At 44.6% G+C, this 14,433-nt stretch overlaps 1 protein-coding gene across 1 annotated transcript; it reads left to right on the top strand.

Annotated features, from left to right (window-relative positions):
- The first annotated feature begins 3,298 nt into the window (after positions 1–3,298).
- On the top strand, positions 3,299–14,104 carry LOC117317969. The gene is made up of 2 exons (XM_033872940.1): positions 3,299–3,642; positions 11,079–14,104. The coding sequence occupies exon 2, from the start codon at positions 11,081–11,083 to the stop codon at positions 13,334–13,336; it is 2,256 nt and encodes a 751-aa protein (XP_033728831.1). The 5' UTR covers positions 3,299–3,642; positions 11,079–11,080; the 3' UTR covers positions 13,337–14,104.
- Positions 14,105–14,433: the final 329 nt, after the last annotated feature.

Raw genomic sequence — 14,433 nt, 5'->3', positions numbered from 1 at the left:
AACTGCCATTGTCGCAAAAATAAACTTTATGATAGAATGGAAATTTTAAAACACTTAGATACATTCTATACTTTTATTTTTACTTTGCACACTAAATTTCCTGTCGCAGACGACAATATTCGCCAGACGACTGCAGGTTAACCCAGCGTCATAGAAATCTACGTCGGGCCTATCCCATAGCATATCAAGTGTAGTAAGTTCATGCAAGGTGTCTATATACACGTACATGTAAACAAAATGGAGTTTTAACTTACAATCAATACAGTTTAAATCAATAATAACAACAATTATTTTGCCAAATTTATCAGGAGAAATGGCATAGAATTCTAGTAGAAAATATTCACTTTCAAAGCTTAAAATTTTTAGACTAACTTTACTGCCGATCGCGCGGACGGCTGGAGATTAAGCTTACAATGCGTGTAGCTAGTCTATAAGATATGTAGGACCTATGTACTGTACGTAAAGATGAAAATTCACGTGATCATTTGCCCAGAATAGACTATTGTCGAAAAAAATATTTGTAATTTTCACTTTTAAAAGTTGAATTTAAAATAATAACAAGGCCTCCCTTTTAATTTGAAAAAAATGCAATGTAGGCTAGATGTTTGATCTAATTAGAGGTAGATTATGAAATAAAGCCAGTCTGTCTTAAACTTAAAACCGGGTATAATATTAATTCTAAATTCAAGCAGGCAGATTTAAACATGTAAATATTCATTGTGTGTTTACTACACTTTTTTGGCGCCAATTGCCTGTTTTTACTACTCAGGAAATCTGGTGTGACCTTGTGATTCAAGACCTACAACACAGCACTTCAACACATCTACATTCAATTATGTCATGTAACATTCAGAAAATAAGGAAGTACATGAGTAAAAAAGAAAAAGCTCTGGAAGACAAGACCATCAAACATCGCCTTGTATTCATTACAGACAGCAAGGGCCGATATTTACAAAAGCGATTGGTGAACCTCAGCACAAAAGATATCAATATTAAATGGTTCTATGTAAGTGGGAGGAGGTCAGTTGATGGTCTAAAATGTATAACAGACAACTTACCATATCTAACAACTTGTCCTACTCAAATTATCTATTGGCATGGGACTTGTGATGTTACCCTTAAGAGAGACAGATTCATTTTTACCAGGTATCAAAGTCTTAATGCTCTAGAGAAAGATACTAGAGAAGTCTTTCAACAGCTGAAGGCCATTTCATCCAGCTCGCCGAATTTGAAAATTGGTGTACTTGAGATACCCCCAATATCTATCGTTAAGTGGAACCGCCTTAAAGATTACGTACATTGGGAGGCCCAATCAGAGCAAAAGGATGACGAATCTGTTAACAAGCATATCAATGTCTACAATTCCATAGTGCGTGAGTACAACTCTGAGCTAGGATTCCATTCACCCAAGTTTGTATGTGACCTTGAAAGATCAAGAAAAAATGGAAACCGCAATGGACAGGAGCACGGATGTCGCTATTCATACAATTTCAATCTACTCTCTGACGGAGTTCACCCAACAGAGGAAGTGGCTCAATATTGGCTTTTACGAATCTTGGAACACTGTGAATAAATTCTTCATCTTTTTTTAAACAGTATTAAGGTTAGTAAGTGAAGGTGTGGATTGCCTCATCTCACTGAAAGTCTTCAATACAAGAATATTCTTTTTTTTTTTTAATAATTTATAAATCATTCCAAACTATTCAAATACACCAGTACCAGTTTTAGCAATTAATGTGATATCATGTGAATTTATGAACTAATGGTAGCTCCACTATGTCATCACCTCTACTATGTCTTGACACCTTGCATGAACTAAACTGTTATATACATCATGATAGACCCATGTATACTGTCGACGGACTCATCATCATGAATCAGAAACCATTACATAAGTACTGTAAGTATTTCAACAGAATCATTGAATTTGTTGTTATATCAGTTCAATCACAGGAGTTTGACGACTTGTTTTGATCATGAATTAAATATAATGTAACAAACCAAACCATTTTAATAAGTAGAAAATGTCACACTCCTGTTACTAGTGTTAATGTTATTACTAATATCGTTACTAAGTTTGTGTCATTAATTATAACTAGCTGCGCTCTCCCAAGGCTTTGCCTTCATTCATATTATTGAAACAACACATCTTCTAACACTTTCATATCATTCGATTTCCGTTTTCTTTTTGTAAAATAATTAAATATCCCGTATTGGGCCCCACCAAATGGTGTAGCCGGATGTAACAGAATGTAGGTTGATCATGAAGTGCAGTAAATGTACAAATACTGTATAAAACTACAGTCTGCAATCTGTGCATTGATTTACTTTCATCAGAGACCTATAGGTCTCTGCTTTCATATTCATATTCTTCAGACAAACCAAATTGTCTCCGTACGTACGTCCCGGTTTGTAATCCGGTACAATCTCATAAAACATCGTCCGACCAATTATATTCGGAACTCGGCCGGTTATTTCGACCAACTTCTCCAAACCGAACCCTCTGTAAACCGAACAAATATATATGTCCCATGCATGTTTGGTTTATGGAGGTTCCACAAAATTAAATAATTAAATAAGTATTTATATAATAATCCGAATTTGTATGTTAATGACCGTAGCGACTAAACAACAACTGTTCTGAATACATAATGACAAAATTAGATGATCTGACCATACGGGGACATTGTACGATGTTTACTTGCCGAAATATACGCATTTTAATTCCAATCCAAACCGCCTCACAGCTTCAGGTCGCCATCTTTGCTCAAATCAAAGCATCTGTGCGTTTGAAAGAGTCAGTACTGCAAAGCTTCTAAACGGTCTTGTGATAAAAATTTAAGAATTTAATAGAAACGAAATATGGATTTTAAAATAATTTGATTTTAATTACTAATGCTTTAGGTACAAGCAAATCTTAGCAATTTTTTTACAGTGAAAATTTCATGTTGCACTAAATACTGATCACAATATTTTTATTGAGACATTTTTTATTTCTTTCACTTCATATCATTGTAAGTGTAATTTAGATTTCCCAATAAATTCGCGGGAAATGAATTTGATGACGTAACCGGAAGCCCACATGCTATTAGAACGTGACCCGGAAAACATGCATGACGATAATAAAAACAGAAGATCATTGAACGTTATACCGGCTTATTTTCTCATTTTTTGAGACACCAATGTGCTAAAATACAACGGAAGGTAACACTGATTTTGTTTATTGCTATCGTATCAAGTAAAATGAACAGTTATTGCGAAAATAGCAGTATTTGCTTCACCTACAATGTAGTGTAGTGTCTCGGGCCGAGTTGACCTGATTACTTACGCCGGAAGTGCGTCACGGTTCACTGGCCCGTGCCAGATAAAGATCTACCCCGTGTACAGTCTCTTCACACCTGACCGGCAATCAGACAACACGTGTGTTAGACCATCTCTCGTTTTTAACGGAGTCAGTATATCTCTACGTAAGTAGTGTCAGTTATCTTAGTGCTCCGGGCTTTTAGCTAGGACACTAAGCCAGTATATTCTATTGGATAAGTATTTGACTGCTGTATCATCACCGTATCCTGACCTGTCCAGCGACCCGTGGTGATATAGATCGACCTCCATTGTAAACCAGATAGCGTGACCAACAGCGAGGTAACTAGCTTGTGGTGTAACAGCAACGTTACTTTAATGGTGTCAGAAGTATTGGCTAGTAATTGATAAATTAATGTTTATTCATTGAGTCCTGTGTTTATCAATTTTCGCGCAGTTTTCCTGATTTTTCTGTGGTTTCAATTACGATTTTATCGAATTGTTCCTCAGCCAGCAGTCACGTGGTTTACAGATTCATGATACCGTTCCTGTGTGTTATTTTATAATACGAGGATTAAATTTGTATCATTTTCATTGCACAACATCATTCTTCACCTCATATTCCTGTGTTATTTTATGATACGGAGTATTTTTTACGGTGGAATTTTGTATTTATTGTATGCCTATTTTTTGAATAAAAAATATCCAACCTCTATTGTTTCATCAAAATGGCGTCAGTTCCGGTTAAAATGGCGTCGCTTCCGGCTAGAAACATAAACACGGCAACTTTTGAAGATATGGTCCGGTATTTACCTGGAATAGGGGAGACACGTGCAAGGACCCTAATTAATATGAGATTTAATTATGGGAAATTAACCGCCGAGCACATTACAGCGGCTTTTGGTGGCAGAAAACCAAGTCAGGAGTTATGGGACTCTATTTATTTTGGAGAGCCAGGCAGGCAGTCCCATAAGTCACCGGAGTTTGCTGATTTATTGGACATGGGGGAATTCCTAACCCCAGTTCTCGCCCCACCCCAGGTACCTATTACCACATCACAGCCGTCAATGCAGAGACATGGGACTCAGGAATTTTCAGAAATATCGGAATTTGATCCCATGTCTCGCGCCAACATGGTTGGGTTCCCTAATGTAGGGAATCCTACGCGTATTTTATATAACACGGGTGTTGACGATACAGACAAAAAATGGTCACCAGTTAATACTTTGGTAAAACCTGTCAACAGCATGGATTTAATGCCAATGGACTATCCAGATGTCCCGGTATTTGACCCCAAACAGGAAATGGGGGCCATTCCCAAGTCTAAGCAGCCAGAGTCAGCCAAGTTACCTATACCTATGAAGTTGGAGCCGCCATCTTCATATGATGAGATGACTAGGCATCGACTTAGTTCACTCTGGTTAAATCGACCCGAAGTATCCAGTCAACCCCCACCCAGTCATGCGCCCAGCTACTACCCAACTGAGGACAAAGCTAGTGTCCAAGTATCGAGGTCGGACAAGACACCTCAAAGGTCATGTAAGTCTTCGAGGTCACCTAGCAAAGGGACATCGTCTTTCAGGTCTCTTAAACCAAGATCATCAAGGTCATCGAGGTCACCTGGAAAGCCGATGCATCATCACAAAACTAGGTCACCATCAGATACTAGAGCCAGTTCAAAGGGTAGGTCTGGACACCATAGGCGCCGTCATGACTCCAGGTCAACATCCAGGTCTAGAAGGCAACCTAGTTCTTCTAGGCACCGAGGATATTCGCCATGTCGTCATGACCGTATGAGCACTAGCCGGAGTGTTCGGTCTCCTTCAAGGAAAGGTTACAGCGATCGCTCTGTTTCGCGTCGCCACAAGCGCTCTGTTTCGCGTCATCGCAGTCGCGGTCATCACAATCGCTCCAGTCGTGAGAAGTCGAGATTTTATTTCGACACCTCAAGTTCTGGTAGCGAGTCCAGTGGAGATGACTATCATAGCTTGGGACCACGGGGTAAGCCACAGAAGCTACCGAAAAACCTCAAGTATGATGGTTCAACAAACTGGCTGTCATTCAAGCAGAAGTTTGACAGTTTCCGTACGGTCCTTCACTGGTCAGAGGGAGAATGCCGTGACTACCTGACGTGGGCATTAGATGGTAAGGCCTTGGATTATTTCACGATGAATGTCGGCATGGGACGGGAATGTTCTTTCCGTACAATTATGAAGAAATTGGAGGGACGTTTTGGTGCTAAGGAATTACCCGAGACGTCGACGGTCAAATTCCAACAGGCCACTCAGAAGAATGACGAGTCACTCGATGACTGGGCCGATAGAGTTATGACCCTCGCCACACCCGCATTTCGTCACCTACCGGAGAAACATGCCCGTTCCGAGGCCATTTCCAGATTTTGCCAAGGGAGCACTGACAAAGACGCAGGGAAACATGTGTTTCTCAGCAGACCACGGTCCATGGAAGGAGCTCTGAACCTGATGAAACAATATCAGTATGTTAGCCAGGCCGTGGATGGAAAGAAGAAAAAAGGAAGGGAGGAAACCTCAGTCAATGCAGTGAAGTCTTCTCAAGATGAGATTAAAGCTCTAATTGAGAAGGAGGTCAACAAACTTGCAGCTAAACTGGGGAAGACCAATCTACAGGCTCAAGGACAGTCTGGTTCCAACGAAATAACCTGCTTCTTTTGTAAAGGAGCAGGCCATATGAAAAAAGACTGCCGCCGCTACAAAAAGTGGTGTGAGAAGAACCCAGACAAGGTCAAGAAGGCAAAGAACTCTACCGATTCTTTAAACTAGTAGGGCCCAGGACTACGGGCCAAGCCCCTGAGCCACTTGTAGATTTAGGCCTAGATATGGATTCTATGGAGGTTTTTAACCCCGTGCCTACTACTCCCATGGTTGTTTCAACCGATCCAGCAAATGTTTTGCTAGATATTTCTTCTTCTTTACCAATTTCACAACCTGTTAACTCAGAGGCTACTGGTGCTTTTAGTACAGTAGATGATGCATTTTGTGTCACCTCTAAACCTGAGGTTGTTTATATCAATAGGATTTGTGCTAGCTCCTCATTAGTTAAGGTCACAGTTGGAGAGGTACCCATTACAGCCAGGATTGATTCCGGAGCAGAGATGACTATTATCTCCACATCTGTATTTGACAGACTACGGAAAAAACCTAAGAAGTTGAAAGATGTTGTAATGCACTTGGCAGACACAGAATCTTCTCTGAATGGCACTTGGATTGCGCCAATTAGTCTGAAAATTGGTTCCAGCGTGTTTAAGGAAAGCGTGTATGTGGCCCCCATCAGTGATGAAATGTTATTAGGACATGATCTCCTACACAAATGGGGCACCATCCACGATATGAAAACAGATACTCTTCTGATAGGGGAGGAGAGGGTGTACTTAAACACGAAATTCAGAGATGACAGACCAATAATTGCCAGGGTTACAGCTGAAAGGAAACTTGTAGTACCACCCAACACTGTCGTCAGAGTAACCGGTAAAATGAACGCGGACTTGGAGGATTATTACATCGAGCCTAGTGGGAACCTGGATCTTCTAGTACCCCGAATAGTTCGTAATGCCCATACTAAGCCCGTTGTTTGTTTGGTAAATTTAGGCGACAATTTTAGGACCATTAAGAAAGGAGAATTACTAGCTAACGCTTTTGAGGTTCGGGATTATTTTAACCCCGAAACAGCGGATTTTATTCGCTCCGATATAAGCGCCAGACCTATTCAGAGGCATACAAATGAGAGGACAACATGTCGCAACGTTAGCGAGTCAGACAAAACCAAAACCTCATCCGATACTGGGAAGGTACCCGAGCATCTCCAGAAATTAGCTGTTGATTCTAGTAAATATTTGACAGAATCTCAGAATAAGGACTTAGTCGAACTTCTCCGTCATTATTCGGACGTTTTCGCTAAGAATGAATTTGATCTCGGGACTTTTGACAAAATTGAGCATGCAGTGGACACCAGCGACGCCAAGCCTGTTAAATTGCGAATGCGTCGCACGCCAGCATCATTTGCCGGGGAGGAGGAGGCTCACCTTAAGAAAATGCTGGACGCAGGTGTCATCCAGGAGTCCATGTCGGAGTGGGCGTCAGCACCTGTATTCGTCAGACGTAAGGACGGCTCAATGCGTTGGTGCATTGATTACAGGGCGCTCAATGATGTCACTGTTAAGGACACCTTTCCACTACCATTAGTTGAGGATTGTTTGGACACCCTAGCTGGAAGTTCGTGGTTCTCCAAACTAGACGCCAACAACGCGTATTGGCAAATAAAGGTTAAGGACACGGATCGAAAGAAAACGGCGTTTCTTACAAAATACGGATTATTTGAACATGTTCGTATGGGTTTTGGTCTGACTAACGCTCCCGCTACATTTTCTCGTGCAATGAATCTCATCTTACGGGGTCTCACCTGGAAAACAGTTCTCGCCTTTTTGGACGACATCCTAGTATTAGGACACACCTTCAGGGAACACCTCAGTAATTTGAGAGAAACGTTGGAAAGATTCAGACAACATGGGATGAAATTAAAACCAAAAAAGTGTCTACTTTTCCAACCGGAAGTCGAGTTTTTAGGTCGGATAGTAGGAAAGGACCAGATAGCGATGTCGGATACAGACACCAGCATGGTAGCTAATTGGCCTTTACCAACGTCCTCTAAAGATGTGGAGCGGTTTCTCGGATTGGTGAACTATCATCGTTCCTTTATTAAGGACTTCGCCGAGTTAGCTCAACCCTTGTATAATCTCACAGGAAAGAATAAATTTCATTGGGACGCAGAACAGCAACAGGCCTTCGATAGTCTTAAGAAGGTGCTGACAGAACCTCCCATCTTAGCATTGCCAAATACTAAGGATCCATTCATCTTAGACACAGATGCCTCGGATGTAGCGATTGGAGGGGTGCTGAATCAAGTACAAGACGGGGTTGAGAGAGTTATTGCTTTTAGCAGTTTCTCTCTCACAGCCGAACAGAAAAGATATTGCACCACTCGGAAGGAATTGCTTAGTATTGTGAGATTTACAAGACAGTTTAAGTACTACCTTTTAGGTAGACAGTTTACCGTCAGGACGGACCATTCAAGTCTAACATGGCTGCTACGATTTAAGGAGCCGCAGGGACAGCTTGCACGATGGATGGAGGAACTTTCTCAATACCATATGATTGTGAAGCACAGACCCGGAACCAAACATGGAAATGCGGACGCGCTATCCAGAATCCCGGATGAACTGACTCCATGCCCATCGTACATAGCTGGAATCAAGCCTGAAAACTTGCCCTGTGGAGGCTGCAATTATTGTAAGCGTGCTGACAGACAGTGGGGCGAATTCTCACTGGAAGTAGACGACGTAACCGCCCTGACGGGAAGTAAGACTTGCGGTGATAAGGGGTACCTTGTAGGTACCAACAATGTGGCCACATTAGATCCGCAAGACCGGTTAGGGGACTCTAGCCCTATAGAGCCTCCTAAAGGGACAATCAACTCGACACTCATGCCAGGGGTCAATTCATTCTTGAGTTGTTCGAGTTACCTTGTTCACCCTCCAGGTGAACATGACAGTTATCTTGGATGTCAAGGCACTCATGACAGTTTTCCTGCTAGCGATCAACGCCCGTACGAAAGTGCCACGGCTGGTTCCGTGTGTAACTCTGCCGGTAAAGAAAGTAAGCCTACCAGTTTCCTTGAGTGTCCCCTGAACATGCATGCCAGTATATCTTCTGAGAGTCAAACTCCGGGTAGTCATCAGGTAAATAGGGCTACTCCGGTTTTCCTTGGCTATCCTCACCCTGATTGTGGTAGCCATGACAGTGGACTTAAAGATGCCAGTTCGACCCAACCCCCTTCTGCAAGTCAAACTCCGGGTAGTCATCAGGTAAATAGGGCTACTCCGGTTTTCCTTGGTTATCCACACCCTGATTGCGGTAGCCATGACAGTCGGCTTAAAGATGACAGGGCCATTATTGGCCAACCACCTTCTGCGAGTCAAACTCCGGGGAGTCATCAGGTGAATACGGCTTCCTCGGTTTTCCTTGACTATCCACATCCTGATTGTGGTGGACATGACAGTGGACTCAAAGATGACAGTTTATCCACCCTGCCAGTGGAACATCGTTCAGATGGATCAAGTTTTGATATAGAGCTTCTGGATAACCAGCTCCAGGTTAGGATGTGTACAGTTCAGCTAGCAAAAGAAGCTACAGCAGAGACACCATCTTGTTGGGGGTTCACCTACCGTGAACTCGAAGATGAACAAGAAAAAGACACAGACCTCCAGTTTATCCGGAAATACCTACTGGATGGATCAGAACCTGGACAGGGAGAGCTATTCCTAGCTTCTCCAGAAGCCAAGTACTACTGGTTAAACAGAAACATCTGTAAACTAATTGACGGTGTGATATTTAAACAGAAGACTGACAGTGATGATTTGGTGCTTGTAGTGCCAATCTCTCTGACAGAGAAGACCCTCGAGTGGCACCATGATCTTCCCTCAGCTGCTCATCAAGGAATAGCCAGAACAAAGGCTAAGCTGAAAGAAAAGTTTTTCTGGGTACATCTAGGACGAGACGTTGAGACCTATGTAACCTCCTGTGACGTCTGTAGCCGCAACAAGAAAAACAAACGCTACGGACGCGTCCCCATGACGGAGTACCACGCCGGTGCTCCTATGGAACGAGTGCATATAGATTTCCTCGGACCGTTACCTAAGACAGCAAGCGGAAATGAACACTGCCTCATGATGGTGGACCAATTTACCAAGTGGGTGGAGTGCATTCCCCTACCCTCCCAGAAAGCTGAAATAACAGCGAGAGCAGCTGTGGACGGATTCTTTTCGCGGTTTGGTTATCCGTTTCAAATCTTCTCCGACCAGGGACGAAACTTTGAGAGTAAGTTGTTCGAAGCTTTATGCCAGGCTCTCCATATCCATAAAGCTCGTACTACACCCTACAGACCGTCTTCCAATGGACAGGTGGAACGGTATAACCGAACGTTAATGGACGCTGTTCGTTGTTTCCTCGCGAAGTCCCAAAATAAATGGGATGAGCATGTCCAGCAAATAGCTGGAGCTATTCGCGCATCGGTCAATCGGACTACAGGATTCACTCCGAATATGCTGATGCTCGGGAAAGAAGTGAACACGCCCGCCCAGCTCATGTTTCCCTTACCAGGCCAGAAAACCAACAGTGTTGAAGACTATGTGTCTACCCTGGTAGGAAACCTAGAGAAAGCTCACACCGTCGCTAGGAGTAATTTGAAGACATCTCTTAACCGTATGAAGCGTTATTATGACCTACGCATTCTACAGAGACCATACGCTGAAGGAGATGTCGTGTATCTTTTAGATACTGCAGTCACCAAGGGTAAATGTAAAAAACTATGTTCCCCTTGGAAAGGACCGGGAGTTATAGTGAAGAAGATATCGCCTTACCTGTATCAAATCAAGCTTCGCAGTTCCGTTTTGGTGACCAACCATGATAGAATGGCCCCTTGTAAAGATAGGAAAATCCCTGCGTGGATCCAGACCTTTAAGACAAAAGGGGGAGGAGATGCGGAGCTACCAGACCAGAGTACAGAAGTTTTTTGTGTTTGTCGTAAGCCATGGCAAGGCCGGTTCATGATACAATGTGATTATTGTCAGGAATGGTATCATGGATCTTGTGTCAACGTAACTGCTACTGAGGCACTTGATATTGACAAATACAAATGTAAGGGTTGCTGTAATAAGTAATCATGTGCTCTGTTCTGATTATTTACAGATATGGCAAACAGAGGGACCACTCAGCCCATTGATGAGCAGGCAGCAGCGTGTTTACGCCGAGGTGAGCTGTTTCAGCCCCCTACTGCATTCATCGAACGGATGGCCCTCTGTATGATGTCGGATCAACGCTTTGACGAGATCGTCTTGGATATGTGCAGTTTGGCAAAGGGTAAGATGGGTAAGAAGGGAGCTAACCGGAGACAACTTGAAGGTTGGCTGAAGAAGGTCGCGGAAACCTTGGACTCGCTGCAGCTCCGTTCATTCGCCTGGATTGAGCAGCACGTCGCCCCGCTGAGTCGTCGCCCTAGAGTAGGACCTGTACCTGCAGAGTCGACGGCTTGTTACCGTGACATTCGCCTGTCTACCGACCCCAATCTGGAGCGCAGGATCGAGGATGCAGTTACCACTGAGGCCCCTGCAGCATCGGAAGATGACCTGGACCTCTTGGGGGATGACCCGATGGATATTGAGCTCATGCCCCCAGTGGATACCATGGATACCCCCGTGTTGGAGGAGCCATTGATTGGATCGCCTGCTGTATCCCCATCCCAGCGACCAGATAGCCAGACTGTACCGTCAGGTCGCGTCTCTGCCAAGGGTCCAGCCAGTGTGCGTGAGGATTTTATCCCCGTCTCCCGTGCTAAACCCAAGGTAAGTGACCGGCCATCCAGGAGTACTCGCCGGACCAGTCCTCGTAAGAAGAGTTCCCGTAGGAGTCCTTCACCTGTTCGTCATCGATCCAGTCCGCGGAGAGCTGCCAGAAGCCCTTCAGTGTCTGCCCCTATGCGTCGGACGAGCCCCCGTAAGCGCCCTCACAGCCAGTCAACTGGACCTATTCCCAGGAAGACAGTCCACGTTGAGGAGCCCCGTACCACTCGAGTTGTGACGTCTGCCGAGCCGAGACGAGGAGGAATAGTGGTAGAGGTTCCGAGAGGTTCTGGATCTACGTCGCGGAGCCGAGCGCCGAGGGTCAGACACTGTGTGATTCCTGACTGCAAGGAGGTTGGGAGCTACGCCAAGCCCCACGCGTTCAACCATCATTTGCCGAGGGTTTTTGACGAGCGCCTGCCCCCTGCAGCAATCAAGGTTCTTCGTGGACGGAAGGAGGCCCTTTTACAAGCCGCTGTATGGCTTTTGAGAAGAGCCGTGGACAACCTGGACGACCTTGTGGAGTACGTGGAGATGCAGCACCTGTTGACAACATCATCGGAGAAGCTCAGCTTTTCAGACTGCCAGATAGTGGGGATGAGGGCATTTTGTGGCTATTTGAGTGTACCATGTCCAGACAACTTCACGTTGGAACCGGTGAACTCTGTAGCCGTCCTCCTCCACTGGAAGGTTTTGTTGCTGATAGCTGCCCGGATCCCTGCTACCGAGCGAGAGTATTGGAGGACGTTATTTCCTGCCCCTGAGGAAGTGGGAACCCGAACCCCTCGGGCGTTTGATGCTCACTTCCATCTTGACCGCACCCTGAAGGCCATGGGATTACGACTGGACTCTACGTTCCAGTCCGTGTTGGATGGTACCAGGATGGACAAGGGAAAGGAGGTAATCGTCGCCGGGACTTGTGCCTCTTTCTGCGACCCGGAGACTTATCCAACCACGGATAGTCTGAAGACCCTACCAGCGGATATGGAGGTCGCAGTAGGGGTACACCCCAAGAAAAGATACTCGAGCTCGGAGTTGGATCGTGTCATCAGGAAGCTGAAGGACCTCGTACGACAACGCAGAGTGACAGCAGTTGGCGAAGTTGGTGTTGACCACTCCGTACCACCGGAGCAGTGGCCGCAGCAGTTAGTCATGTTGGAGAAGATTCTACCATTGGTGGAGCCTCGACATGTCTTGGTTCTCCATTGTAGAGGGATGTCCGGAGATAGTGGAGCAGAAGCATACCTCCTTCTTCTACACTACGTAAAGAAGGCAGTGCCTGAAGACCAGCGGATATATCTCCATTGTTTCAATGGGGATTCCTATGTCCGTGAGCAGTGGTCTAGTGCTTTTAGGAATCTGTACTTCGGATTTACCAGCATGGCTGCAGGATTCACCCCACCTCAGGTTCGCGCCTTGAAGTGGATCAACCCTGAGAGAGTGTTGTTGGAGACCGACGCCCCCTACTTCAACCGGTCAGGCCGCAAGTGGTCTGCACCCAACCAATTGTATTGGACGGCGGAGGCTGTAGCAAAACACCTCAGTTACACGGCGGAATCCCTGCTGAATGCGACCGTAACCAACGCTCAACGACTGTTTCGTCACTAGGAACTCGGAAAGGACAGTTAGGGACGGGGTTGTACCTCAGTATTTTACTAGGTAGTGAGTCTATTTTATAGGCTACCCGTACCCTCATCATCGAGGATTGTATTCTAGACATGGAGGTCGGGATTGCATCCATGTATTTTACAGGATTGTGTGTCCTTTTAGGACGACCCGCGCCTCATAACCGGATTTGACTGCAAGGGATTTTATCCCTACTATTTCCCCCTTTTTGGAGGAAGCAACCCAGTAGTAACTTAAGTGACTTCATCGCAACGCTTTTAGTGTGCAGAGTCAAAATTTAGGAACTTGATCAAGACACGGAAGATCTTTGTATATACCATTACCAACCCTCCGGCCATAAAGGACTTTCATTATAAAGTTGGGAGGAATGTAGTGTCTCGGGCCGAGTTGACCTGATTACTTACGCCGGAAGTGCGTCACGGTTCACTGGCCCGTGCCAGATAAAGATCTACCCCGTGTACAGTCTCTTCACACCTGACCGGCAATCAGACAACACGTGTGTTAGACCATCTCTGTTTTTAACGGAGTCAGTATATCTCTACGTAAGTAGTGTCAGTTATCTTAGTGCTCCGGGCTTTTAGCTAGGACACTAAGCCAGTATATTCTATTGGATAAGTATTTGACTGCTGTATCATCACCGTATCCTGACCTGTCCAGCGACCCGTGGTGATATAGATCGACCTCCATTGTAAACCAGATAGCGTGACCAACAGCGAGGTAACTAGCTTGTGGTGTAACAGCAACGTTACTTTAGTAGTAGTTTGGCTAGACCTACTTTCGTTTTACAGTTTACAGATATGATCATATAAATAATTCATCTTCTCAACCATAGTCATCTAATTACGTATCCACTGGATTTTTCTATTAAGAATATTTGTACTTCTCATGTACAGTGCATCTTTGTTTACAATTGACTGGTCTAGATCTGCAGATCTGATCTGACTACCCTCATGATCAGCTGACTCTCGATCTGACCACAGGGTCACGTTACTACGTATTCCTTTGTAGAAACGGCAGATTTATCTGTATTACTTCAATTTTCTACCTTCTGGCAGAGACGTGTATATGATATACACGTC

This window comes from Pecten maximus, chromosome 19, assembly GCF_902652985.1.
Source record: "Pecten maximus chromosome 19, xPecMax1.1, whole genome shotgun sequence".
In the NCBI taxonomy this organism is placed as follows: Eukaryota; Metazoa; Mollusca; class Bivalvia; order Pectinida; family Pectinidae; genus Pecten; species Pecten maximus.
Note: the sequence above shows the minus strand (reverse complement) of the source record. Positions and strands in the feature narration are given on the sequence as shown.

Bases quoted from the DNA above. Each gene is read 5' to 3' on its own strand.
- LOC117317969 (XM_033872940.1), top strand. From the start codon at position 11,081: ATGGCAAACAGAGGGACCACTCAGCCCATTGATGAGCAGGCAGCAGCG.